General features: G+C 40.6%; 1 protein-coding gene across 1 annotated transcript in view; it reads right to left on the minus strand.

Annotated features, from left to right (window-relative positions):
• Positions 1-364: 364 nt before the first annotated feature.
• CASS4 (Cas scaffold protein family member 4) overlaps positions 365-27,363 on the minus strand; it is a 75,745-nt gene continuing 48,746 nt past the window's right edge. Inside the window, exons 3-8 of the mRNA XM_086950974.1 lie at positions 15,646-15,762; positions 12,514-12,654; positions 8,883-10,196; positions 6,942-7,019; positions 3,906-3,983; positions 365-3,266 (exon numbers count right to left, since the gene is read on the minus strand). Coding sequence (XP_086807100.1) covers positions 2,853-3,266; positions 3,906-3,983; positions 6,942-7,019; positions 8,883-10,196; positions 12,514-12,654; positions 15,646-15,762 — 2,142 coding nt within the window. The 3' untranslated portion in view covers positions 365-2,852. The remainder of the gene's footprint in view (positions 3,267-3,905; positions 3,984-6,941; positions 7,020-8,882; positions 10,197-12,513; positions 12,655-15,645; positions 15,763-27,363) is intronic.

Consider the following 27,363-nt stretch of genomic DNA (forward strand, 5'->3'; position numbering starts at 1 on the left):
CTTTTATTACCCTATAATACTATCTTGCAAGTAAAGTTTTAGGACTTTTTTATGCATTACCTCGTTTTCTCCTTTCTTCCATTTTGGATGTTTATCTGCCGTACTGCAACTTAATTCCTTGACTAATTTCTATATTAAAAAAATCAAACACAATTTCATCTCTTTATTTTGTAAAAGTGTGTGCACGTATTCTTAGACACAAAAATTCAATGTCATCAGACATTTTAATAATTGGTATGTGTCAAGCTTGAAATCTTTAAGGCATTTAGCCCATAAAATGTAAATCTTCACAGGATTTGAAAACGCTTTTACCAAAAAGGGTGTTAGCATCTTGAAAAAATAGTGAGTAAAACATAAATAAAGTACAAAGAATTTTATTTAAAACATTCTGGACATCTGACCTGGTTAAATGTTCAAGTTGAACACTTTCAGATAACACAATAAGTACAAGGTGAAACATTGAAAGTAGTTTTTAAGAATCATTCAAAGGTAATACATTCCCAAAGCTACATCAATTTATTGATATTTAATTCATTGAGTTTTCTGGTTCCAATACCACAGAGCTGTGCCTAGGATACCTCAGTTCAATCTAAATTTATTACAGAACACTTCTATTACATATCAGGATAATCTAATCACACATGGCATATTTGTTTAGATGTCATGGTCTATGGTACATTAGAATATAGAATTATCTTTAGAAAAATAAATTACTAGTTCAAACTAATGCAATGAATCATTAACATTAGGAAAATAAAAGAACATTTGTAAAACTATAAGGTGGGATGTGATCACATTTACAAAAAGTGCATTAAAAATACGAAAATACAAGAAAGGGTAAAACAATAATCCTATAAAATCACTGCACTATACATTATATTACAATAGGCATTTCAGAAGAATACTTTGTCTTTCAACTTCAGAACATTTTACAAAAAATATTTTGGAGCTTATTTACAAGTCCCTTGCACCACCAGTATGTCACTTTTTCCCATATTAAAAGTGATGCAACGGTGGTGCAAGGGGATTTTAACTAAGCCCCTTTGTATTTAGTTATACAATAAACCGATACACACATTCCTTTTATATAAAAGATGACATAAATTATAGAAAAGTCTTCATTATTGTAATGCTTGCAAACATAGTACCATCAAAACACATTTAATGTACTTGAGATATCTTAACATAACTTGAATACAGAACAATTAATGGAAATATCATTTAGGATATTCTTTAAAGTTTTTATTTGTTAAATACCTCTCTTCACAGCAACAGAAATCGGAAATTCCATATTTTGATTTAATACCACATTTTCAAAATATTATATTACTAAAGAGTTATGGGCTTTTCAGGACTCAAATAGTTGATTGAAACACGAATACTGCAGCTAAATGAAGACCATTATCAATTTGCTCCTTGTTTTCAATTCCTAGTCAAAACAATGTCCTGGGATTTCAAACTGGAATAGGCCTCAAATGCTCAACATAACTTGCAGGGTACGCAGAAGGCTGGGAATTGTTCCTCTCCTTCTAAATTTAGTCTAACTAGAATTATTACACATTCACTTAAAAATATTGTACTTTGTTCACACTATAACTATTTGGTTTTAAATTATAAACCAAATCATGCCTGTTCAATAAGCAACTCACCAAAAACATCCGGCAAACGTTCCTTCTTGTACATTCAAGTCCGGATTCAGGATGCTATTACAGAGTCCTTTCATTACTTTGTTCTCAATCATAGTAAAATTAGCATATGCTTGTGGATATTTACTTCACAATATAAGAATATTTCTTCGTAAATATTGCCTACTAGAAATACGATTGCAAATAAAAATTAAATATATAAATCTAGCTCAACTTTCAAGCCAGGTAAATGTATGAATGAAATGGTAGCCTGCCCCTTATATACAAATAACAGCCAAGGGGCCAAACGCAGACCCAAGGGTGTATCCCCTTATTGTTTTGAATGAGTATCAGGACCAATTACTGTAGCTATATATGGGCATTTAAAGCAACACTCTCCTAATGTGATTATCCACAGACCTAAAGAAAATGTTATATATTCCCTAAAGGTAGTTGCTTTGAAATGACAGTAAGCATGGGGCAGTCCCCTATAAGGGCCCTAGGGATGGTCAGTAACAATTTGTGCCACTCTGTTTATTCTAGTCTTGCCACAACCCATCTTCATACTTTTGAAATTCACATATTTTCAAGGAACCGGTGGGACTGGCTAACGACTTTGCTGAAACTAAAGGTCTGTTGATTCGTTGTCTACTTCATAACGAACGTATCCATGGAAGGTGATGAGAAGAACGTAATATAGGCTAGCACTGAGTCACTTTCACATTCAACGTTACCGGTAAAATGTAGTTCTGCCAGACAGAAGAGGAGCATATAACACAAATATAAAAGGTAAAGAATAAAATTTTAAGAAATCAGATTATGGTAGATATCTTGGGAGTGTAGGAGCCAGTAGTAATGACAAAAGAAGAAACAAACCAGAAACAAGTAGAATCAATACAATCGCTGAATCTTAGCAAAAATGCTTGTTGAACACTACACCAAAAGCTGTCTGAGCTTGCGTACATATGAGAAAACAAGATTTGCCCAACCAGAATACAGTGGGTTATATGACGATAATATGGAGTCTATTGCAGTCTGAAGCATAGAAGGATGGCCTGGCTCACTCAAGACCTAAAGAAAGGAAGATGATTGGATTCCGCATTATGGAAATACTTGATCTTGATCATGCTTTGTATTAAGAAGGGGTGGGCTCCAGATGAGAACAGAAAGGAAACAATTTTGAAGTTAGAAAGCAATCACACAAAATTATCCTAGGAACATGTTGCATTAGTCTAACGATGCTCTAAATTGCTGTGTTTCATAGGCTAGTTGGTTTGCCTGCTCCTGTAGATGCTGCAAAGCGGATGGGTTTGGGTACTGTATGGCAGCCGTCTTTGTGGCCACCGCCAAGTTCTTCAACAAGGTGCAGAGCTGGCTGCTCCGGCACAGGATATCATTGCGAGCATCGTTTTCCTGTACTTGTCGGCAAAGATTGTCTACCAGTTTCTGTCCAACCATAATGATGAGTTTGCTGTGACCTATAAAGACTTCCGGGGGCTGGTTATTACTCAGACTGTTGTTAAATACACTGGTGGCCTTTTGGAGAGCTCCAAAATATAACCGACAGTGCTCCGACAGAATGACCTTGTGTGATGAGTCTGCTGTGAGCTGGTTACTGTTCTTGTCTGAAGGTGGGGTTACCTAATGGAGGGAACGAAAAGTGTCATATTAGTAGGCTGTATGTCACTATTTCTTGACAAATATCGAAATATATAAAAAAATATATATATACAAAAAGTTTGCTCCTGCAATTTTGGCTGTTGAAATTCCATCTATGTAGACAGAGGGAAGTACAGGTTTACTATTCTTAAATCCACATCTATTTACTGTGACGATGCAGTGGTAGTCAATATTGTGAATTCAATATTTTGTTAGTCGAAAACCATCTCGCCTTCAGGAAACAACTCAAGACCTGGCTGTTCGAGCAGTAGTGACCCCCCCAGCGCCTTGAGACTTTAACGGGTGAGTAGCGCGCTTTACAAATTCCTTGATTGATTGATTGATTGAGAGATATTTCGACAACAATGTAGTGAACCCTTAACCATATTGATGCTCTATATCACGCAATAATTTACACAATATATTAATATATGATGATTGTACACAAAAAAACAACGACATTAACTACATCCCCTTCGTGTCTCCTTTTCATGTCGAGTCATAAGTTGTGCCTCTAACATTTTACTCTTTTTTTATTACTTTTCAAGACATTTGTATATGATAAAGATAATCCATACAATAAATATTGACCAGCTAGGACTCATATTGCACCAAAAATACCTGCGTCTGAAAAACGGCTTTCTTTTTGACTGATTCTTTATCAGGACTTTTGGGTGCTTGTTCCAAGTCGGGTTTCCTCTGAAAAGATATTAGCACATAGAAAAAGATCAGTTCCTTCTGTTTGGTATTCAGTTCCAAAAGAACAATGCAAGCCAAGAAACAACTTAGATGGAACTAGCTGGGATAATGTCCTCGGCTGAGGCATTTAGATGCCCTCCACAGGTGGCAACTTCCTTGTTGTCCATAAGTAGCAGAGCCTGACTTCACACATTGAGGATTAATGCACCCTGGGCATTCACCTCTTGTTTGCCCACCTTTTTAGGTATCCATCTACAGAAAACATGACTCAACAGTTACATCGGGTTAAAAGGCGGAAATATTTTGCATATTGGTATATTGGTTTACAGGATTAATTACTACTTAACAAAATTAAAATGTTAATAGCCCCTAACACATTGGGGGGGAGCTGTTATAATAAGTGTGCAAAGGAAGGTATTTCCATTTCTTCCTACTGTAGTGATAAGATTGTTAGCCTTAATTTAAAACTAGCAAACCATACCATACGTATATTCCTCTCTTTTGAAAGAAACAAAAACGTAATAAGTGGAACACTTGAATTAATCCAACTGCAACAACAACAAAGTGATGGATGGAATGCTTGAATTTAGTGGGTACGTTCCAGTGCATAATTTTTCACCTACCATGCCATTCTAAAGAAAGGCCTGCCTTATTACAATCAGTACTGACTCTGCTCCTAATGTAACAGTCCAAACCAAACTTCCAGGCATAGCCTGATTCAGAAACAACCACAAGCAACCCCAGACTGGTTTCGACCTACTTAGGTCTCATCAGTGAGGAATAGCTTGAATCTATGGCATATTAAGAACGGGACACACGCTTGGGCACATGTATCACACTTAGGACATCAACTGCAACAACAACATGGTGATTGATGGAATGCTTGTAGTAATCTCAGTCACTGGCAATCACTCGGGCCGCATTCCAGTCGTTGCTGTTTGGCGAACAAGCCACTCTACAGAAAGGCACTCCTCATGCAAGTCAGTACAGATCACGCTCCTCATGAGAACAGTCCAGCCCTAAGCAATTAGCAGTGCCTGTGAATAATTCAAGGATCCCAGCAATCAATGTCTGTATACTTCGGTACTTGTATGAACCCAGGCACTGGCAATTACTCTGGCTGCAATGCTGTACATCATGGTTTGCTCAATGTACCACACTAGACAGAGAGCAAGCCTGTACAAATCATCCTTGGTCCTGTTTGAATACAGTCTAACCCAGGCTGCCAGGCAACGTCCCCTCTGAACAACAACACAAGTAACAACAACTGAACATGTTCCGCTATATTGGGATCCATCAGTGAGTCAGATTTAGGGCGGCACATTGTTCTTTACAGATATGTTTCTGGGCTGACATTGCTCCTTTTCACTAATCTTGAGATTCATGCCACAGCCTCCGTGTGACAATAGCAACTGCAGCCCGTGCTCTAACCAATGATGCCACCAAGGTGACAAGCTGGCACGGCCAAAAGCAATCATCACACAATTTTCCCTCTTGTCTCTGAATTCCTCTGGGGGTTTTATTTTTGGGGCTTGGGGATTAAGCCAGGCAACAGTTTGGGAATGTTGCAAATTGACCTTCAGGATTTGTTGTTACTGGACACATTTTATGAACCACATTTTTAATGTGCAAGGGTTATCACAGCCTCTGTTTCTCTGGTGGTTATACCTCTCATATGAATCACATTGTTTAGCTTGCTATAGATCAGACATGAGAGCCATAATATCCCTCTATTGTTAGGTAGACTTTAAAACCTAACAGGGCTTCCCAATCCCTGCCTTCCCAGAATTGCTTCTCAGGATGATGGTGCTTTATTCCACTGCAGTTCACCTGAACCTCCCCATTTCCGGCTAGGTATTGCACCTTCCACAATAGACGTACAACTGAGACATGCATCTCACCCACCTTCACTAAATTAATATATATGCACAGGGTATTTCTACTGCAGTGACCTACAGTGTTGCCAGGTGCCCTGTGATACCCTTTCCTCAATGCCCCCAACAGATATTCTCACCAGAGCGTGTTACAATACTATAGAACAGGGTTTCCCAAACTGTGGGTCGCCACCCATTGGTTGGTTGCGAGCTGATTTTTGGTGGATCGGATAAGTGGGAGCAATAAATAAAGATGTCTTTAAATTCTTTGTTTAACTTGTCATGTTTGCCTGCCAGCGCTTCAAAGACAAAGCTGATAAATTGCTGCAGGATTGGTGTTTACTTTTCTTTCTCTGGCTGCAAAGTAAGAGGTGTTTTTTTAAAGTGAATTATGTGACAATCTTGCTTGAGTCCAAGGGATGTGAAAAGAAAAGTTCTGGGATGTCATGTTTTGCAACACACAACAAAATGTAATTATCAGTTGTGTGCTATATAGTTCTATCAGTAAAACTGCATGTCTGTGCAAATTTAGTGGCCATCTCAATGGAAAACGTACTGTTTCTGAATGACAATGCGCTGCCGCATGAAGCTTTAGTTACATTAAAAAATCACCCCTCCTCATGTCCTTTAAAGGTAGGTGTGTTGTGAAAGTGTGTAATTCTAAAAAGTGGGTCATGGTTCTAAAAAGTCTGGGAATCCCAGTTCTAGTTACCTTAGTGGAAATGGTGTGCACAGTGGGCCTACTACTGTCTTTTTCCTATATTTCTCATAAATCTTCTCATTATAGCCTAGTAAGGTAGCTCAGCAAGTTGTGTACGGAACCATACAAATTGTAGAAATGCACTATATTAAAAAGCTAAGCTAATGCCCGTAACATAGGGTAACATCTGCTGCGGACTTCTGCGCCTAACTTAAAGATCACAAGCTTGAATCCAATGGTGCTCACTCAGCCTTTTGATAATAATATGATTATAATGAAACTGGAAATTATACATCTGATTAAAGCAGAGTTTAGAGACAATTGATTTGTTGGTGAGCTTCATTTAAATGTATAGTTTTACTGTTTAGTATTTCCAAGAATTACCTTTTCCTCTGATTGCTGCTTCTTTGAAACTCTTCGATACAGCGTGAGGTTCAACATTTTTTCAAACTCCTCTTTTTTCTGAAAGAAAAAATTTCCAGATGAAATATTGTTAAAATGCAAATTACAGGGTAACAAAAATTGTGAAGGAGTCAGTCCCTCCCCTGATGGGCCTAAGACGCCTTCTAGGCAGATCTGACACCAGAAATGAATGATAAATCTATAAAATATTACAGTACTTATTTTCTGGCATTTAGGTTTGAAATATTTCGTTCTCATCTTTCTCCCACATATATCAGATGCAGCCACATGCCTGTTTGAACATGATTAACGCTCAAGTACTTAGCATAATTATAACTTAAAGTACTGTCTTTTCATTAAAGTGAAATACCTGAACAAAGTGAAAATTGCAACATAGCAAATGAACACAGAAATGTTGGTGTTAAATTAATACAGACTGTGGCGAAAAGATTCCTGGGGTATTTATCTTAGATATGTATATTTTCTGCCCAGGGGTCAGAATCTACTGGTGTTAGTGTTCCTTTTGGATCCATTATTTTTCCCCCAAAAATGAGTTCCTGCTGTGATGAAGAAAAGTCTGAACTCCATTTTGTCAATTTTGCGTTCCATCGCTTCTTTTATTCGCTTGGTGTTAATCGGGCATGGCCAAGGGTTTAATGGAAGGCCCCTGCAGCCCCTCGGGTAGGAGGGGCCCAACCTTTCTAGGTCTCCCCCAACCCTTCAAAGGGCCCCATTCAACAAAAGGCCAATGGATATCTGTAAAATATAGGAGACTCAAGGACTCCTCTTCACAATCTGCTGAAGGACCATCATTTTGTGTTATGTCATTGGGCATGGTGCTTAATCCCCACCTGTTTGAAGGTTTAGCAGCCACCACTCTTCACTACAGCTTTTTAAATGCACCATTTGCTTTCAAACCATTTTACAATCTCTACAAACAATGTAATTTTTTCATGTGAAATATTTTGTAATGTCAAATAAATGTAACATTTTAATGAGTTATTCTCCATGACCTAATGTCAAAATCTCCCCAGTGTAAAAAGTTGTAACAAATATTTTATAGAACAATTTTCCATAGAAACAGGGCAAAAAAAACATTTCTGATTGACAGGCTGTCGTTAAACAGTAATCGTGAAATATTGCCATCCTCCATCATCTACCACAACTCTCCCAAGTGTTTTTTAGGAAGAGAAGAGTGAGGATCTTCCGCCAAGAAAAAGTGGAGAAACGTCTATCAAACCGTGCATTTTATATCACAAGTTACATAGAAAATGATTAAAAAGCCAGCTTCTAATAATCTGAGTATTCAGTTTGGTGCAAACTCCCAAAACATCTCAAAATCCTTAAAATCAGCTCTCTTCACTTCCCCATTGTCCTTCCTTTTATCTCCCCATCAAGCAAATTTTGGGTAGCTTATCATCAGTCATGTATCCTTCACAGTAGGTCATCAGGTTTTGAGATATCACATATGTTCCCATCATGAGAAACAAGCATCTCTCCTATACCAACAAGCACCTTGATGTACTTCTGATTCCCACATACGATGGCCAATACCCTTGTGCTCATTTCCCTTATGAGTCAGCCAATGTATGACCATGTTGGCCATCATATTAAGTCAGTGCTATGATATGCCACCGCTTCCGGCATTTGCTAGAAAATGCCATGATGCATAATATTGTGTTGTTCCAATTTCCTTCCTAAATGGCACCATTGCTATGAACAACATAATGCTTTAATGGAAAAATATAACTTTACCTAGTACTTCAAAAATGATTGATCGGAGTAGCAGACCAGTGGCTGTATCTCCACACTGATGCATTAAGATCTCTATAGCCCATCAATAAGTCTGTTGACCCAATATGCATATAACATAAAATAGAAGAATTATTTCTGCATTATTAGTAAAGAAAACGTTGCACTAACCTGTAACTGCACGTATTCACATTCTTCTATCATACTTCGTTTGGAGATGTTCACATTTGGTTTGTCTTCAGTTGGTTTAACCCAAGACGGACTCCTTTCCTTCTCATCTATCTCAGATTTTGACCTTTGCAGGGTTACCATCGACTGCTTGGAATTCCTCTCCTCCCCATTTTCTGAAATATTTTTAAAGAGCAGCTTTCCATTGGCAATGATAATTGACGCAAAACGCTTGATGTCCTCTGGAATTGTGCGAGCCACCATGACAAAGCGATCAAGGTCATCTGGGCTGCTCTGAGGCTTGCTAACAACTAGGACCTCCAGCGACCAGTTGCAGTTGTTTAGAGCTTCTCTGGTTTGCAGGAGAGTTTGGTAAGAGTCAGCAATGATCTGCAGCTGTTTGTTTATTTTTGTCTGAAGGTTGCTGTCCGTGAGGTGGACTGCATTCCTCTTTACCCCATGTGCAAAGTCCAAGAAATCTGCAAGTGACACTTTTATGCTGTCGACAGATCGATGGATTTCCTCAAGGTTCTCCTCCAGGTACTCTCGAAATCGCCACTTGCTACTTACGTAGATCATAAGACTCGCTATTGAACTGGCGACTCGATGTTGAAGCTGGGACAACCGCTCGATGGCTACCTCAAGTTTCAGGGTTACTTCTTTAGCGGATTCATCAGAAGATGACGAAGCAGAAAAGGACTCCATGGATGTTGACGATGACATGGAAAATGTGCTGGCTCTACTCTCTGTGCTAGCCACCGACAGTCTGTCTTGTTCTAATGGTAAAGAACAGGGTTTGTTGTCTCTTGGTAGTGGTGGTGGAATGTCATATATCCGACTATCACATGCACTGTTCCTTACACTGTAACTTCCTGGCTTTGATACTGTAGGCAAGCCTTTTGGTACATCATAAATGTTCTGGTTACAGCTTGCCTGCTCCATCTTGTTGCTTAAGTAGGTCGAAGAAGCATCATAGTTTCCATTGTGCCGCAACATTGGCATATCACGAGAGGGAGGTATGTCATACACTGGTTGACAAGAAAAACTTTGTTTCTTCTGTAGTGGGGGCACATCATATATTTGGGAAGGATGTGATTCCCGCCGGATGGGCAGTGTATCATAAAGGACCTGCCTAGGTGGAGAAATGCTTGGCGGGGTCGTATTTGTGCATGTTTTATCTGGCGACACAGGTACATCATAAATCCAGTCCGACTTTCGAGGATTTGGCAATGTTTGGTAATGGGCTGGGAGCGGAGCCTCAACATATTCGTCATTCTCTGTAACGTCTCTTCCAGTGGTGGGTGGAATATCATAAACCTAAGAGGAAGAAAAGCATAGTTAATAAGGCTCATTTTGAGGTGTTTAAAACCTGGTTCTTATCAATGGTTATCCTCGATGTGATATTCCAAAAAGGACAGATCACAGTAAATTACTCAAAAGCATAGGCTGATTAAGGTATGTCTTCTAAGTCTCAATCCGAATTGTATCTGTATCATTTTATACAGAGTTCAAACCCAAATAATGTGATACTCTGTGTTCTTGGTGTTGTATTGTCTTCCGCACTCAAAATCAATTATTTGACTATTAAATAATATCACTGAGTAACAATAAACAGGCTAATGTATTGTACCTTTCACCACTCCTCCATTGGTTCTCATCAATATAGAGATCCATTTAACCAAATAGGACCAATCAAACAGTACCACAGAGATAGATCAAGGGTAGATTCCTCCACATGTTGCATAAAAATGCAACTCTGGAAAACAATGTAATGGCAGTTCTCACCGTTTATGGGTGCTTTCTACCAAAATATCAAGATTTTCATATCAATCTGCCAAAATACTGAGTACACCAATATCATGAAAACAAGTAAATATTGGAAAGTCTAGATTTACTATGCATCAGTCTCTCTCTCTCTCTGTGAGTTTGTGTGTGTGTTTTCATGTGTCATCACCTGAAGTTTTCACACACCCTCCCGCCATCACGCCAGTGGTGCGCACCGGGTGTGATCACCCATTAATCACCAAACCACCCTTTCCAATTCAAAAAGACGGTGCTCATTCCACAGAATCCCTGCAGTAGTACATATCACTTTGTGACCATTGTAAATGGCACTGGCTGCACTCAGGGTGCAGAGATTCCGTTGAATGTGCACCTTCTTTTTGAGTTGTCATGGGCGATTTGGTGAATATATATATATATATATATATATATAGAGAGAGAGAGAGGGAGAGAGAAAGAAAGAGAGCGAGAGAGAGAGAGAGACGCTCAGAACTATGATTTGAGTGATGCACAGTGAACTCTTTGCTGTTATATTTTTTTACAATCAAAAACCACCACTGGGTCTGGGCCCCCAACAGCAAGGCTGAGCCACGAAATACCAATGAACAACAGAGCGCCAATGCCGTCACAATTTTCCTTCCTAAATCATATAACCATAAGAATTATTCACTATGGTAGAATGCCATACTGGTGTCAAGAATCAATCTTTTTATTTTCTTTTGAATTTTTCTTTTTCAAGGATTATTGGTTATTATTTCACCAATTTGTCAAAACATCACAAGACCTCAACATATATATATATATATACAATATTCACAAAACTCTTTTATACAATATCAATAATGTACCAATTAGCATAAATTATTCATAAACACTCATACCCTCATTCATTCACATTCATACATATCATCATATATTTACACAAAAACCTGGAATCAAAAATATTCACAGTAAGCCATATACAAAAATTGTTATAAATGATAAGACTTTTTCAAAAGTTTTTAGCTACTCCTCCTTTTTTGATGGCAACAAGTTGTCTACGTGTTTCGAACTCACACCATTCGCGGAGTTCTCATCAGGACAAAAACTGCGAAAAAAGGAGAACAGAAATCTTCCTTTAGGGTCATATCAAGAAATGCTGGTAACCTTACTTGCAGCCTCCATTACTCTAGCCACCTTGTCTTACCTCTAAGTATTTGGAGTTAACTGGGGTTAGAAAAAATCACCCGTCGAAGACACTTAATCCAATATAACCATCAATCTGTGTGAGAGAAGGACACTCAATCTGTAAAACTGTCATTCATGATGAGAACTCCGCGAATGGTGTGAGTTCGAAACGCGTAGACAACTTTTTGCCATCAAAAAAGGAGGAGTAGCTAAAAACTTTTGAAAAAGTCTTATCATTTATAACAATTTTTGTATATGGCTTACTGTGAATATTTTTGATTCCAGGTTTTTGTGTAAATATATGATGATATGTATGAATGTGAATGAATGAGGGTATGAGTGTTTATGAATAATTTATGCTAATTGGTACATTATTGATAATGTATAAAAGAGTTTTGTGAATATTGTATATATATGTATATGTTGAGGTCTTGTGATGTTTTGACAAATTGGTGAAATAATAACCAATAATCCTTGAAAAAGAAAAATTCAAAAGAAAATAAAAAGATTGATTCTTGACACCAGTATGGCATTCTACCATAGTGAATAATTCTTATGGTTATATGATTTAGGAAGGAAAATTGTGACGGCATTGGCACTCTGTTGTTCATTGTTATATTTTTTTAGACACTTCGCTTTCTACCGTAACAGTACTGAGTTTGTGAAGACATTGCATGAGACTCACGGTTCCATCTTCTGTGCCTTGTTGATGGTGCAGTCCTGCTTTCTCAGAAGTCGGGGGTACATCATAGAGTAGCTGCTGAAAATATTCAGTTGGCGTAATTGGCAATGACGCTTTTCTTGAAGTGGGCGGGGTGGCACACTTCTGGTGAGACAAACAAAAGCCACTGGTCAGGCATAATCCACTTACAATTATTTAAGATATGAGGCTTGTGCTTTTTGGTAAGAGACATTCAGACTAAGGTGGTGACTTGTTATATAATACCATGTGGCAGTTTGACATACACACAACTTGGCTGGGATACTTTGTGCACATTGCTGCATTGTGGGTAAAAACGAGAACTTCAGAATGAAAACGAGGCATTGGGAGAGGAAGAGACAGGGTGGAGAAGAACAAAAAGCAAGGGAACAACACAGAGCAAAATGGAAGGCAGAATGATAAAAAGATTTGGAGATGTGGAAACATCATTTCATACCATACATGTATTAACAAACACGTTACTCATTATAACAACACTTGGAAGGACTTTGGTGAGGTCATTTGAAGTCTATACACTGTTTTGATTGCTCACTGCTTTTCTGACGCCATCTTGGAATCGCTACGTACCTAGTGAGAAGCACATCTTAACACTCACTTAATTCTTTGAGGATAAGTGGGAAAATTGGCAGATTATATTAAAGGGTTAGGAGAGGTACGGTTTAAATATAGCTATTTCAAGGCCCTTCATCGTTGGCATTGGTATCCAGCGAAATTATGCACGGCTCATCTCAGTGTTGGCTCTTGTTGATGGTGATCGAGACCGTGGCGTAGTTCATGTGATTTGGGAATGCATCAAGATCCAAGGTTTTGGATCCAGTTTTAGAATCTCCTGAAAGAGGCTAAGGATGTCTAGGCCATTGAATGCCCGTCTGGCTCTGTTACATGTTACCTCCAGCCTTCCTCCTTTAACACAGAATTTTAACAGGTGGCTCTCCCCAGCCTCCAGTGAGGCCAAAATGACATTTCTTCGTCTCTGGAGGTCACCTAGTGTCCCCTTCTTTCAGCAATAGCTGGAGAGTGTGTACAAAGTGGCACTTTTTGAGAGACTCACTTATAAGTTGAATGACAAGTTGAAGGTCTATTACTTGTGGTATACCTAGATTATTCATTGTAAATTGATAATGAAGTGGAACACAGAAGAGGATATAATTTCCCCAGCCTCTAACAGGAGCCTTTTTGGCACTTTCTTTCACCATTGATGCTTCCGGAGTCTAGAATCAGTCTTGTGAAACGTGCCAGAGCATATTTATCTTGGGATAATGCACTGACTCTGACTTCAAGCTTTTTTTTCTCTGAAGACTGGCTTATGGAGTGCATGGGCTTGATGAAGCCCCCCAGTAACCCGGGTGCCATGACTGTTGGAATGAGCAGGATCTGAGACGAGTTTTATTTGATCCTTAGTTGTAGAGTGCTCTATCCTTTTTTGCTTTCTCTTCCTTTAATTCACCCATCCTTTCTTTTTATTTTTACAGTTATATCTCAGGAATTTCTCGTGACTCTAGAATGAGTCTACATTTCTCAGTTTTATGTTTATTGTAAATGGGTACCCTCTTGGGGCAACATGGTATGAATAATGTGCGGATGTGGGAATAATAGTTGTTGTTATTGCTCTGTTGAATACCGTAATTACAAGTTGTAAATGAATAAAGAAATGTGACTTTAACCACATGGCTGCTGGGCGTTTCCCCCCCCCCCCTGTGCTGGAAAATGCCATTTTAGTGGCACCATGACGAGCTCAGCTCGTCATCAGCACACGACACCCGTGGGTGATGACGAGCTGAGCTCGTCATCAGCATCGAAAGGGTTAACAAACCACAACCATTGTTTTGCACTCCGAAGAGTGTAGAGTAAACAGGGTCTTGGCTCCTGACAAGTGCAATGGAGTTGTGGTTTTAATCCCACTAGGGCTGCCTGCATTATGCAGGTTTTTATGCCGTGTCAGCTTGAATCCTCACCCCATTCATTCGGCACCCTACACAGTTACGAGTAGAAGCATGGAGATGTGCTATTCTCTACACCATGAATAACACAGATTGTGTGTGTGTGTGTGTGTGTGTGTGTGTCTGTACCTGCTTAATTCAGGTTTTTATGTTGATTCAACTTGAATCCTCAGCCCATTGAACTCTACAACTTACATAGGGATGTCTTACCCTCTATTCCATGGATAACACTGATGTGTGTGAGGCTGTACTTCCTTAATGCATGTTTTTTTAACCATTCATTCTACACCCTTTGCAGTTCCAAGTAGAAGCATGGAGATGTGTTATTGTCTGTTCCATGGAAAACACTGATGTGAGTGTGTGTGGGTACGGCTCTACTGGCTGAAGGCAGGTTCTTATGTGGATTCAACTTTAATCCTCAGCCCCATTTATTCTACACCTTACATAGTAGAAGCATGGACAGGTGCTAACCTCTATTTCATTGATAACACCAATGTGAATGTATGTGTGGGGTTGGGACAGTACACTCACACATTATTCACAACAGTGCAAAGGTCAATTTCCATATTTATGTATATATTTAACTTTTATTTAACTTGTATTGTTTATATATGTAGCAACCCCTTTCAATTAGACTCCTGGTTTGGTTTTATAGAATTTCTTTTTTTACACTCTCATCTCGATTTTTCCATGTTATTTTTGTGTTCAGGGAAGGTATTAAGTTGTAACTTTTAGATGTCCATGTTAACTTAAAGGATGAGTGTTCACTTGCCTTGATCCCTGTAGGATTTTAGAGCACAAGCAGTCATGAGCAATGCATCAAAACCCTCAGGTGAAAACACCATTATGTTATGTTATCGCAAACCCATATGCACATCGGCCTTTTTGATCTTCATATTGAAATCAGTCTCTGTTTAGAAATCAATCTTATGCAGTACAGCTAGTGGAACAGCACTTATGGCCCACTTTCCAATTTTCCGTTTTTAAAGATAAAAACAGGCATGTAAGAATTGTTCTTTAAGCATTTATGAGTAAAACTCATCTAAAATGGGAGACTGTGAGCTGTACTTATAATACAGTATGAAATTAAATGGCATTTCTTGACTAAATTGATACACGTCTTAGAGCACAAACATGAGGTGTAAAATACGCTTACCGCAGGCAGCAAGGACCCCCGGCGGTTGGGTGAAGGAACATCATACAGCTCGCTCTGTGGTCCTGCCACTGGACTTGGGTTGGAGGCCCGAGATGCTCTGGGAAGCGTAAAAAGTCGCTTGAAAATGGAAGAAAATGCAAAATTAGATGCCTAAATCAAATAAAGGCTAGAATTACAGTTTTTGTACAAAATCTATCATTGTATGAATTTGTTTGACCAGAAAAGGTCTTCTGTGATGGTCTACGACGGAAACACACCTAAATCACACCTACGTTTTTGTGTCGTTGTAGGCGGTTCTGAAGGAAGAAGACCAGTGAACAGTCGTTGGTATAATGACAATATTTGCAAAAGACCAATCATTCAAGTTAAGATAGTTTGTTACTTATGTAGAAGGGACCAGGGTCGGGATGGCCTATGGTGCAATCTGGCAGTACCAGAAGGCTGGTCTGGTATAATGACAATATTTGCAAAAGACCAATCATTCAAGTTAAGATAGTTTGTTACTTATGTAGAAGGGACCAGGGTCGGGCTGGCCTATGGTGCAATCTGGCAGTACCAGAAGGCTGGTCTGGCAGGTCACTTTGTGGGTCTTCTTTGGCTGTTTGCAGGCCTGTCTTATGGTCTGGCCCTGATTTGAAAGAATTAAGTGGCAGGGCTCTTGTCAAGAGGGCACTGCAGACTCCACCACATTATTTCCCCGGCCGATACTGTCAATAACCGCACCACCACAGCTACTAGCCATCATACTCCTGCAAATGTTACTATTCAGACTATTCCACGCCCCTAAAGCTATAAGAATGCCTTGGGTGGCATGTATTAGTAATTTTTTTTAAATGTTCACTGAATTAATAAATAACTGTTGTTTTGCTCATCTCTAATTTAGACAGACAGTGCCACTACGTGGCAGACTCTCATAAGTTCTGGTGATGACAATTAAATGACGGTGCCAAGCACCAGAAACAACTGGCTCAAATTAAGCACTGGCTAAACTTTTATGTGAAGAAATGATGCTCAAAAGGGAACATCTGGAACGAACATGCTTTGATGCAAATTGCCTCTAGGATACCCACCTTATCACACCCCAAATGACTTTCGAAATCACTTTTGCAGGTAGCTACAAGGAAGCAATCAAACTAAAAACCTTGCAGCCAATAGAAAACTACCCAAGGCAAAAATTAGTCTAGAATCAAAAGCGAGTTATGAACTGTAAGTTGTTTTTTTTAAATATTTAGCTATTGATTTTTAACTATGAGTACAACTACTTAAACAGGTAAATTACAGACACTAGGCCAGCATAGTATAAGGTTAAGTGTACCTCTTGGAGTAAACTACATAATTTCGTACCGACTCGTTCAGTTCCCCTCATTCCACGCCTTCATGTTGTCAAACAAAGTGATCCAGAGTCCAAACGTTTTCTCCCTTCTCCGCAAGGAGACCGACTTATCAACTGTAAGCTGACAGTTTACAGAAACACAACTTTAGGAAATGGTAGGCTAATGTTAAATTATATATATAACTATGGTAGAGACTTAAATGTATGCGTCCTTGTGTTTCGCACCCAGAGCTCATATTAGCTTTCCACCTGTTTCTGATCACTTCCAGTGTGGTCAGACCATACAGGATAGCGTGATTTGCCCAGGATCACACAGTTTGGTCAAATGGTTTCGAACCACGGTCACAAGGTTCCCTAGATGGCAAATAAACCGCTAACCCTCCTTTCCCTTGACAACTTGGAGGAGGGAGGTACCTGTAGCTTTACAGTGCCTATCATCTGAAGGAACCAGAGATTAGACTTTTTCTAAACCCTTTCAAATTAGCAGATAAGGCAACTGGGGAGCTTGGCGATGAAGTCGAACAGCAAAAATAAGACAATATGGTCAAACAGGACAAACCGAGATTTACCGGTATTAAAAAATATAAAACTAGCTGATGATGTATTATTTTCACTGTCCATCTGATGATGAGTGTTCTGTATGGTGGAATAAACTTAACTGAAGAAGTCTCAATTTAAAAAAAGTCTGAAACTCAAACGCCCGTAGTTAAGAACTGCGAAAGGTAACTTCAAGTTTATTTGTAAAGTGCATAGTTCATTAAAACCATTACACTACTAATAAAATCACATGATTAATGAATAATAAATACAACATTTTCAGAACAATCTTATCATTTGCATACCGATTTCACATGTGTTATCACTGAAGAAGCCCCAAGATAGGAATACAATGCTAAAGTGCTCATTTCGGGTAAAATTCATTGTGCAATTGTCCAAAGAAATGTGAAAGGGAACGTTTCATTTGATGAAACTTCCCCTTTCACTGCCTTTGCAGTTTACATAATATGTCGCTCTCAAATTACAAAACACTTTGAGCAATTCTTGTCCTTCTTGGCGTTACAAGATGCAAATATTCAGAGTGTGTCCCTGTGCACTGCGGGTAGGTTTAAAGTGCTTTGTTAGACATTTGGTTTCCAGTGGCGGCTGGTGACATTTGAAAGTAGTGGGGCGTAAAAGTTTGAGGTGAGTGCTCGGTGGCGAGTGAGCCTAGTGAGTGAGTCTGACTGCCATAAGGTGGGTTTGTGGGGTCCTTCTCGCCATTTTTGTAATCAAACTGACTATCCCCAGAGCTAAGCTAACCCAGCCTATCAGTATTCAGATGCTGATTAAGCCGATGTGTAATATCTGAAAAAACTCCAGGTGACAATGGTGAACACTGCACAGAGATGGTGCCCTGACTACCGAAGCGCACACGGTAATGGATAGACACACAATGCATGCACATGTGAGGTATTTGGCCACTGTGGGTAACATCAAAAGGAATGGGGGCGATTGACAGCCTGAAAACAGGCAACATATGCAGGGAACAAGCCCCAAGGCATCCTATGTGACCCAAGAACACCACCCAGCATGGATGCAGCAATAATGTAGTACACATGCAAAATTAGTAGCAGATGAAGAGAGCAGTGCCTGAATAAACAAAAAACAGTAATAAAGACATTCATGAACGAAATTAATGAATTTACCAACCATGAAAGAAACACTAAAATGCTAATTTAAAGGGTACGACTCCAGTCCATAGCATCCGAGCACCTCGCAGAACATGTCACTACCAGTGACATCACACAGCTGGGTCCTTACCAAGGCTGCACACGCACACCCCACCTCTTAAAGTTCAATAATCTGCATAAACTAGAATCATTGAGGGAAAACAAACCATGTGACAACACCATGTTAATTTTTAAATAATTCTCTCTGTGGTATTTTAGAACAAGTCCTTGCGTGCAGGTTTGTGTAACTGTGCAGTTTTGTTTACATTCCACTCGCAAAAGAAACGGAACTAATAAGCTCTCTGATTTGTACATTTAACTTCCACACACCTGTGGCACAGTATGACCCCAACTCCCAGTGCACCAAGCATATCAAGGTGTCCTGCAGCACCTTGATCTCCTGGGCCAGAATGGCGAAGAGCACCTGCAGCACGGGAACCATGTTCAGAGCAAATAAAAGACACGAGCGAGCAATGAGTTTACCGCTGCAGTAGTTCTAATTAACTGCGCTGTAAGACTGTGCGGGTGAGAAAGCAATATTAGAGGGGGCGAGAGAGCAAACAAGGGTTGTATCCTGAACAATGCGAGCCTGTGCAAAAACAGTTTTCTGCAGGTGCATTTATGTGATTTATGCTCTAATCACAAACCCTTTTTTATGATCAGCGCTGGTGTGCAGATTACCTTTTCATCAGTTAGTTAACATTTCAAACGGTTCCTAACTGAGAATATACTTAAAAAATAGAAATACCTGTTTTCTGCCATATTCTCAGTAAGGAAACACTATCATGAAAATTGCACTAACGGACAAATTGCTGGGGCAAAAATCATAGGAACTCCGCTGCAAGTGTGGCACGAGAGGAATTCAAACCTAGTGTTGCCCACGCGCACTCTAGTCTCTTCATGGTCTGGCCTCCCAGAGGTGTTTGGTAGTAAGAAGGGAGTGTGACCGGAGACAGCTGCACAGGTATGGGGAAGGAACATCAGCTGTCATGAACGAAGGAATCGGCACAGACAGTTTGAACGTCAGGCCAGCTCCAAGGGCGGCAGAAGTTTAACCACGTACAGTACACATATTTATATACCCTTATTACAGCAATTTTTATAGTGCAAAGTAAACAGCATTACAGCCCAATCCCACCCAACAGGGATTTGAAACGGTAAACAGTACACTTTTGATGTGGTTTTTTTACCTTCTATTTTTACACACGGGCGGCTGCCTGCTTCAGCGTCTCTGAGGCCATTAGGCCAACACTGACAGTGCTGCCTTGCTGTGAGGCCAGGCCCGGGCCTGAGCGTGGCATGTAGTCAGAGAGATGACGAGTGACATGGTGGTGGTCAGATTGGGAATGAGGAATAAATACCACCACTCGTCTCAACTGCACCTGCACCATCCACACTTCGATCTTCGTCGTCCTGGAGGCAAATATACGCAGGAGCTGGAAGTAGATTTAAACTCCAGCGCGGCAACAGGAGTAGGGGTCCATCACTGCAAGGCATCATATTAAAGCCCTGCAGTGATTGGTCACGAACATTGGAGCCTCAAAAGATCTCTCCTATCCTCGCGTTGCCTTCTGTTCACCAGAGATCGGGCAGTCAGCCTCCAACCCACGCACGGCAGCACCATCATCCTCGTTAACTCAGCCAATCCTGGCGCAGCATAACATCGCCACTGCGCCAGGATTGGCTAAAGTGCAGGGCTAAAACTGCCCATAATGAGACCCGGCTCCCCCGGGTCTCTGTCTGTGTGACAGCTAAGGGAGGAGGAGGAGGGAAGGGGCTATTGCCTGTGTGCGCATGCGTGGGCAAGTCATAATAATGACGTGTCCTAAATGCGCACACTGCTGCCTGCCACAGACGCTGATATTCACAGTGAGTCACACGCTGCACTGCCGCAGGCCCGCCCCCCACGATCGCGATGATGTCACGTTGTGACTCCGGCCTCAATTATGACTGCACTGTCGTTTATTCTGTGCGCGCTCATAATTGTACTTTATACTTTTTACTTTTTGCGCAGTGTGCTGTGTGCAGTGTGTCAGACCAGTGACAGCAGTGACGGTCGTCCATGGCTAGTGGGGCTACGCCCCAACGCCCCCAATGGACGAACCGCCACTGTTGGTTTCATTGTATTAAGCATATTTGAATTATTACCGCAGATGTATTTCTAATGTAGACTTCTGATGTCCTGTATTTATTGAACCAAATGAAAAAATATATTTTTTTAACGAAGTATTGTCACGTATTCCACTGAAGAGATTAGTGGGTTGCATGTACTTTGTAGCAGTATGATGCGCTCCCACCACCAACCCCCGACACCGGCACCATGTGGTAGTTACAACTCACACCGAAGAAACTGATTTAATTTATCATTTGAAATACGTTTGGGATGTTATCGCCAGGTTGTCTTGTTTTTCAATACCTTGTTTCCCTGCTTGCTTTTAGAGAGGATGTTCACTAGATGGCGCTGCAAGCCAGCTATCACCCATAAACAATTTCCTGAATCCAAGTTCATTTTAGGTAAACGACACTATTTCCCCCGTGAGTCTAAACTCCTGTGTGAGGTTTCACCTGGCCTTGTCAAGCGCATCCATGTCTTCAGGACATCTTTTTTCTGCTCCTCACTAGTGAGCATGTTATCCCTTTCAATTGAAAGAGGCCCCACCCAGCTCGCTGGAGGGCCCCGTCTCCGTAAATGTGTAATATATAATTGTCCATGCCTAATCGCTGTTAAAATGTAATCCTGAGTGAATTTGCAATTTGTATATATTTATATCCCTAACCACTAGTATATGTAGTAGACCTTTGTACTTACTACCACTCCTATGTGATTTTAGAATGTTTCTCTGTGTATCTCTTCCTTGAGTGACTTTACAACTTGTACATTTGCAATTTTTCCCTCCTTTCACTCCACTTGTATATATAACTCTAACCACTAGTATAAGTAGTAGACCTTTGTACTTAATACATACCATTCCTATGTCATTTTAGAGTTTATCCGTTTGTATCTCCTCCTTGAGTGACTCTACAACTTGTACATTTGCAATTTTTCCCTCCTTTCACTCCACTTGTACATTTGCAATTTTTTTGCTGTTTATATCTCTTATGTAACTCTTGTAATCCAAAGACCTTATGTAACTCAACTGGTACTTTTGTAAAGCGCTCTGACACCTTCGGGTAATGTTTGTGCTATATAAAATCGTATTAAATAAATAATTAAATAAATAAATAAACTTGGAGCCTGCAGCTTCAGCTAAAGAAAGGCTGGTGCATTCACACCAGCATTGGTGGTGCCTGGTGCGTGAAAAGGGAGAGCACATCAACACTGTACCTACCAAGATATGGTGCTGTTGCTTGTGTACATTAGGCTATCTTGCGCCAGTGCACACACCCTTGCACCACAGTGCAAGGGTGTGTGTGTGATGTCAAGCATGGGTTTAATATAGGAAAAGTACCTTTTACCAAGATTCTATGCTTTCACTAATTTTACACTTTAACACTTTGTGTGTGTGCTGTTCTGTGTGTGCAGCAGCACACATGCAAATTTGAAAGGCTTAGAAAAAATAAATCTTTTCTCTGACTTTATGCCTGCCTCGTTTATGCAAAGCCCTTACTGCCAAAGTTATTAGATAGGGATTAGTGTCGAATCCTGACTGGATGCTTGGGAATGTCTAGGTACCACCCATGGGACGCCTCCTTGACACAAAGTAGCACGCAGTGCTACTTTCTGTTACTTAAGGGCTACTTTCCAATGCACTTCAGGATTTCTGCTGTGAAGTAAACCCCAAAGCAACACTTTTCATCAGGATTGCATCGCTATTTTGATGCAATCCAGGCATAAAGTCTTAGAGAATCTCCCCCATAAGCTCCGGATTTCAAACGTGACACGATAGGGGTGAAGTAACTAATGAAATTATATTATTAGCCACAGAGATCCTTTTTTTAGCAATCTTGAATAATTAAAGATTAAGGAAAAAAACAAGGTAATTTGCGATTTTTTTTAAAAATGCACTTTTCAAAGGGCCATGGGGCGCACATGCTCATTTCAGGGGTGCAACAGGGTATTTTTATGACACCCTTGCACCTAATGTACTTAATGGGTACTCGCAAATTGCGAATGTCTTCCCATTCATTCCTATGGGCCTCTAGGCCCAAAGGAATGAATGGGAAGCCATTACTTAAAGGCAACTCGCAATTTGCGATCAGTAAATTAAGGAATGCTAAGAAATCGCTAAATATTTGCGATTTTTCATTTACATCTCGTTTTGCAATTCTCAAATAGTGATTTGCTAATAATCACTATTTGAGAATCACATTCTTTGATACATATGCCCCAAAATCTATAGTTGAAATTTGCATGCAGTGCTTTGATGCCAGTTTATTGCTAAAAAGATAGTATTTTAGAAACATTGTAGCTTATGAGCTACAAGTAACAAAATTATTTCTGTGACACAAGCCGCACCCACTGAGCTATCTACATAAAATACAATCTGTGATCTGGTGTGGTGTCCCACAGGGGTCGGCACTCAGCCCTCTGCTGTTCAATGTCTATTTGGCCCCGCTTTTCACCTTGATTGCCAAATGGGGGGTCAAGGCAATATCTTATGCGGACGACACTCAATTAGTCTTCCCATATACAGAGATGTCTGAGGCAGCCTTCAGCAAAATCAGGGGCTGTCTTCGAGACGTGGCCAAATGGATGAACACTAATAAGCTCAAAATGAATGCGAGCAAAACGGAGGTGCTATTCTTCGGAAATCTCAAATATCCCCCTCCGGACCTGTGGTGGCCAACGGAAATGGACCCTGCCCCATCTCCCGGAACCCATGCAAAAAATCTAGGAGTAAGATGGGATGAGAACCTGTCTTTCTTGCCGCATATACAACAGCTCACCGCTGGCTGCCTGCACAAACTCAGAAATTTGCGGAAATTTCTGCCTCTGCTACCAGTCGAGTGTCGAAAAACGGTTGTTCACGCAACAATCACATCTCGACTTGACTATTCTAATGGCCTCTATCTTGGTCTGCCCAAATATACAGTGCAACGCTTACAGATTGTGCAGAATGCGGCTGCGAGATTGATAAAACGTGTCCCTTTCAGGCAGCACATCTCTCCGCATCTGCACGAGTTGCATTGGTTGCCAGTGGCAAGCAGAATTAAGTTCAAGGTGCTTACCCTGGCTTTCAGAGCGCTAAAAGGCACGTGTCCCAATTATCTAAAAACTCCGACTCCCCCGCTACCACCAAAAACGAGAGCTGCGCTCAAACTCCCTGCTCAAGTTAACTGTACCGCGCGTGAGGAAAGCTAGACTTGGAGGCAGGTCCTTCTCGGCCGGCGCGGCAAAACTTTGGAATACCCTGCCCCCTGCCATCCAATCCGCCACGACAGAAGCCAGCTTTAGGAAGCTCCTAAAAACTTGGCTTTTTAGGCAATAATCCTGATCTTGCTCCTGACTACTCGCTCTTTGCTGCAGGACTCGCTAGCGCCGGGACACCTCCCCAGAGGTAGCTGTTCGCGCTCTACAAGCATCTGTATTATTATTATTATTATTATCTGTATGTTATACATTGTGCTTTGTAACAGCGACATTAACCCTCTATGCCATATTATTATGAGCCAAAATAGTGACTAGACAAATCACTCCTCTCCATAACAAGAGCATTATGTTTTGTACCCCAACAGAGATGCTCACACAGTAGCGGCTGGTAAGGGATTTGGGTGGTGAAGCGGGGTAGCGGGGTAGCGGGGGGACATGGGACGAGGGACGAAGAAACAATTAAAAAAACACTTACCTGAAACAACCGGCCACCACTTCTCCTTCGTTCTCCGTCCTCTTTCTTCTTCCTGCACTCCCGGCCAGCAGCAGGAAGCACCCGGCTCCCAGGTTCCCCTGAACCAATCACAACGCACCAATGTGATTGGTCTCAGCACTGTGGATTGGCGCTCAAATGAGGTATGGCAGGCTTTGCATGTTCCTCACCAGGCTGCGTAATGTAGCCTGATGGGAAAGATGCAGAGTGTGCATGACTGTTTGGCCGGCCCGAGTGTGCAGGTCAATAAGTCAGGTCCACTTAAGGGGTGCAAACGTTTTCCTATTGTTCAGTGAGGCGACGCTCCTCCGCCATAGTGGAGGAGCCACCACTGTGCTCACACTGTGCTAGTTATTATTGATACGGTCTTTTGCAGCATTATATCTTTTTATTTGTATTTGCTTGACGCATGTCTGTCACTGGAATGAGGTCCAGATACATTTAGGTGGATTAATGTATAGATTTAAATAGCCCCTCTTTACTATCCGCTTCCACGAAATGTCATGGGCTTTCGACTCACAAACCCTTGCGATCCACTGTATTAGACACTTAGATGAAATTCTCTAACCAATGCTATCTCCCAGAAAGCATTGATCTGGTGGAAGAAAGACAGAACTGCAATGATACAGTCATGGTCTAGCCCTAATTTCATTTGTGACGTATAGAATGATTAAAACCCCCAAACTGTGGATTGTCACCTTGGTAAAAGTTACTCTCTGAGGGCTTGCAGGTCTATGACATCATTACGGACCCTGATATTAAATTTGATGGACGAGCAGTGTGACCTCTTTCTCCCTCTCCTTCACCCACTAATCATTTGTGAATACATATATCTGCACCTTGAGATTTTGACGTATAGGGATTTTTTTGGCAAATTAATGCTTCAAGAATAGCGCTGTGGAAAAGCTGGCTTCCAACTAAATTAGGGGACATTTCTCCACAGTTCAATAGCCATCCTTAATGGGATTACTACATTATTAAAGGTCAATAGGAAGACCAGTTGAGCTGGTCCAGGACTGCAGCTCCCAGAAAACATTGACTAATTAAATGGAAGCCCAGCCATGTTCCTTGGTGGTCCTGGTGACATGGAGCCATCTGGTACCCTTAATCATATGCGATGTTTGGTGAGGTAGAACTTCAAATGGCTATTCCGTAAAGATGGTAACTTCCAACATGAAAAGAACAAAGACCCTAGTTTGGGCAAAGCAGGGTTACTTACTCCTGGCATCTGGGTGATGCTCTACAGGAAAGTGTCCACAAATATACATATTTGACGTTATTTACAACGCTTACTCATGTTTAAGCTCCATTGGGAAAAGTATCCTGATGTGTCCTGTTTGAAAGACGTAAGGTGGCTTCTAGGGTTATACTTTAGTGTATATGGTTAGTAGTTAAATGAGTGTGCCTCGCGCTTCATCACTTCACCAATGCACACGAGTGAGACAAAAATGAGTACAAAACGGATGGTAACAAAATAACACAACGACGCATGAACCATTTAAGGAACACATCCGTTTCATTCACAAAAAAATTTGTCAATGAATCCTTGTACCGAACTGTACAGACCTTTGCGCACGCTTTTCAATAGTAACATTATGACGTTCTTGGGCCTGATCCACGGGTAGACCGGGAAAGAGCTGAATGAGGCAATCAAGAACAAGATGTGCAAGCAGACCTGGGATTCAGATTTAGATTCTCATGAAAATTGGCCATCCCAGTAGTTATCATTACAGAGCATTTCATGAGGCCGAATGTGGGGAAGGAAAGGAGCAATGGAAATTATTCCATCTACAACAATAGGAAAAAAAAACCGCCAACTTTATGTCAGCCCCTGCTACTGATATCATGCAGTGGCCCACAGAATGAAAAGAAACCAAAATATGTGCATTTTCAGTAGCCCAATAGGGCTCAATCAGTCCTTTTCTTAACATGATAAAAGAACCCCAGGCGGAAAGAGGAAATGTAGCTATGGCCCTCAGGTACCATTTTTCTTTCTGTTGGATGCGACTGCTGTGGGTATCGGAACTCTGGTGCTGAAATATTTTTGGGTTAGTTGAACATTAAATGCAATAAAATTATGTTGATTTCAAAAGTTAGTGATTTTAGTATTCTGATGAGGGCAGTTAATTCACTATATGGAAAATAAAGTAATTTGATGGCTTCATTGTATCATTTCGTACCACTGCTTGTGTTCAAGAGTGTTCAGGGCTCACTTTCAAAATGTTGGTGAAACATCATTTTCCAATAATGGTGAAAGGAATTAGGCTATATGCATTCTATTGTATTATTTATAATTGCATTTATATAGTGCTTACTACCCCTCAAGAGGTGTCAAAGAGCTTTTTCGGCGAGTAGCATGCTACTCCAGACCCCATAAGGTATTAGTGGTGTCTTAGTGAAATATGAAAGTAATTTGAGTGGTGGATATGTTAGTCAGTTATTTGGATTGAGCAGGATAGAGGAGGGAAAAGGATTACGTTTATATAGCGCTTGCTAACACTGATGAGGTGTTGAAGCGCTTTTTCGGCAAGTAACAGGCTAATCCGGAACCACTTTAAACATTGCCCACCAGATTCAGCTCTTCAGGAAACATAACAATTAATTTACCAGTTCAATGATTCAAGATACCCGGAAATCTGAAGATTTTTACTGTATGAGAAATGAAGACAATCGAGGTCTCCTGCAATGCCGATATAGTCGGTAACAAGAGTTCCCGGCAGAATCAGGATTACAAGATCCACGGTAACTCAATGGATCTGTGGTGTTTCATCTGGATACTGCACCTGCTGAGATACAGATGAACATGCGGGATCACTCGTGGCATTTGTGACCACAATTACCTGTTCAACAATAATTTCTCATTTCAAAGGCT

Source organism: Lissotriton vulgaris, unplaced genomic scaffold (genome assembly GCF_964263255.1).
Source record: "Lissotriton vulgaris unplaced genomic scaffold, aLisVul1.2 SCAFFOLD_4967, whole genome shotgun sequence".
Lineage (NCBI taxonomy): Eukaryota > Metazoa > Chordata > Amphibia > Caudata > Salamandridae > Lissotriton > Lissotriton vulgaris.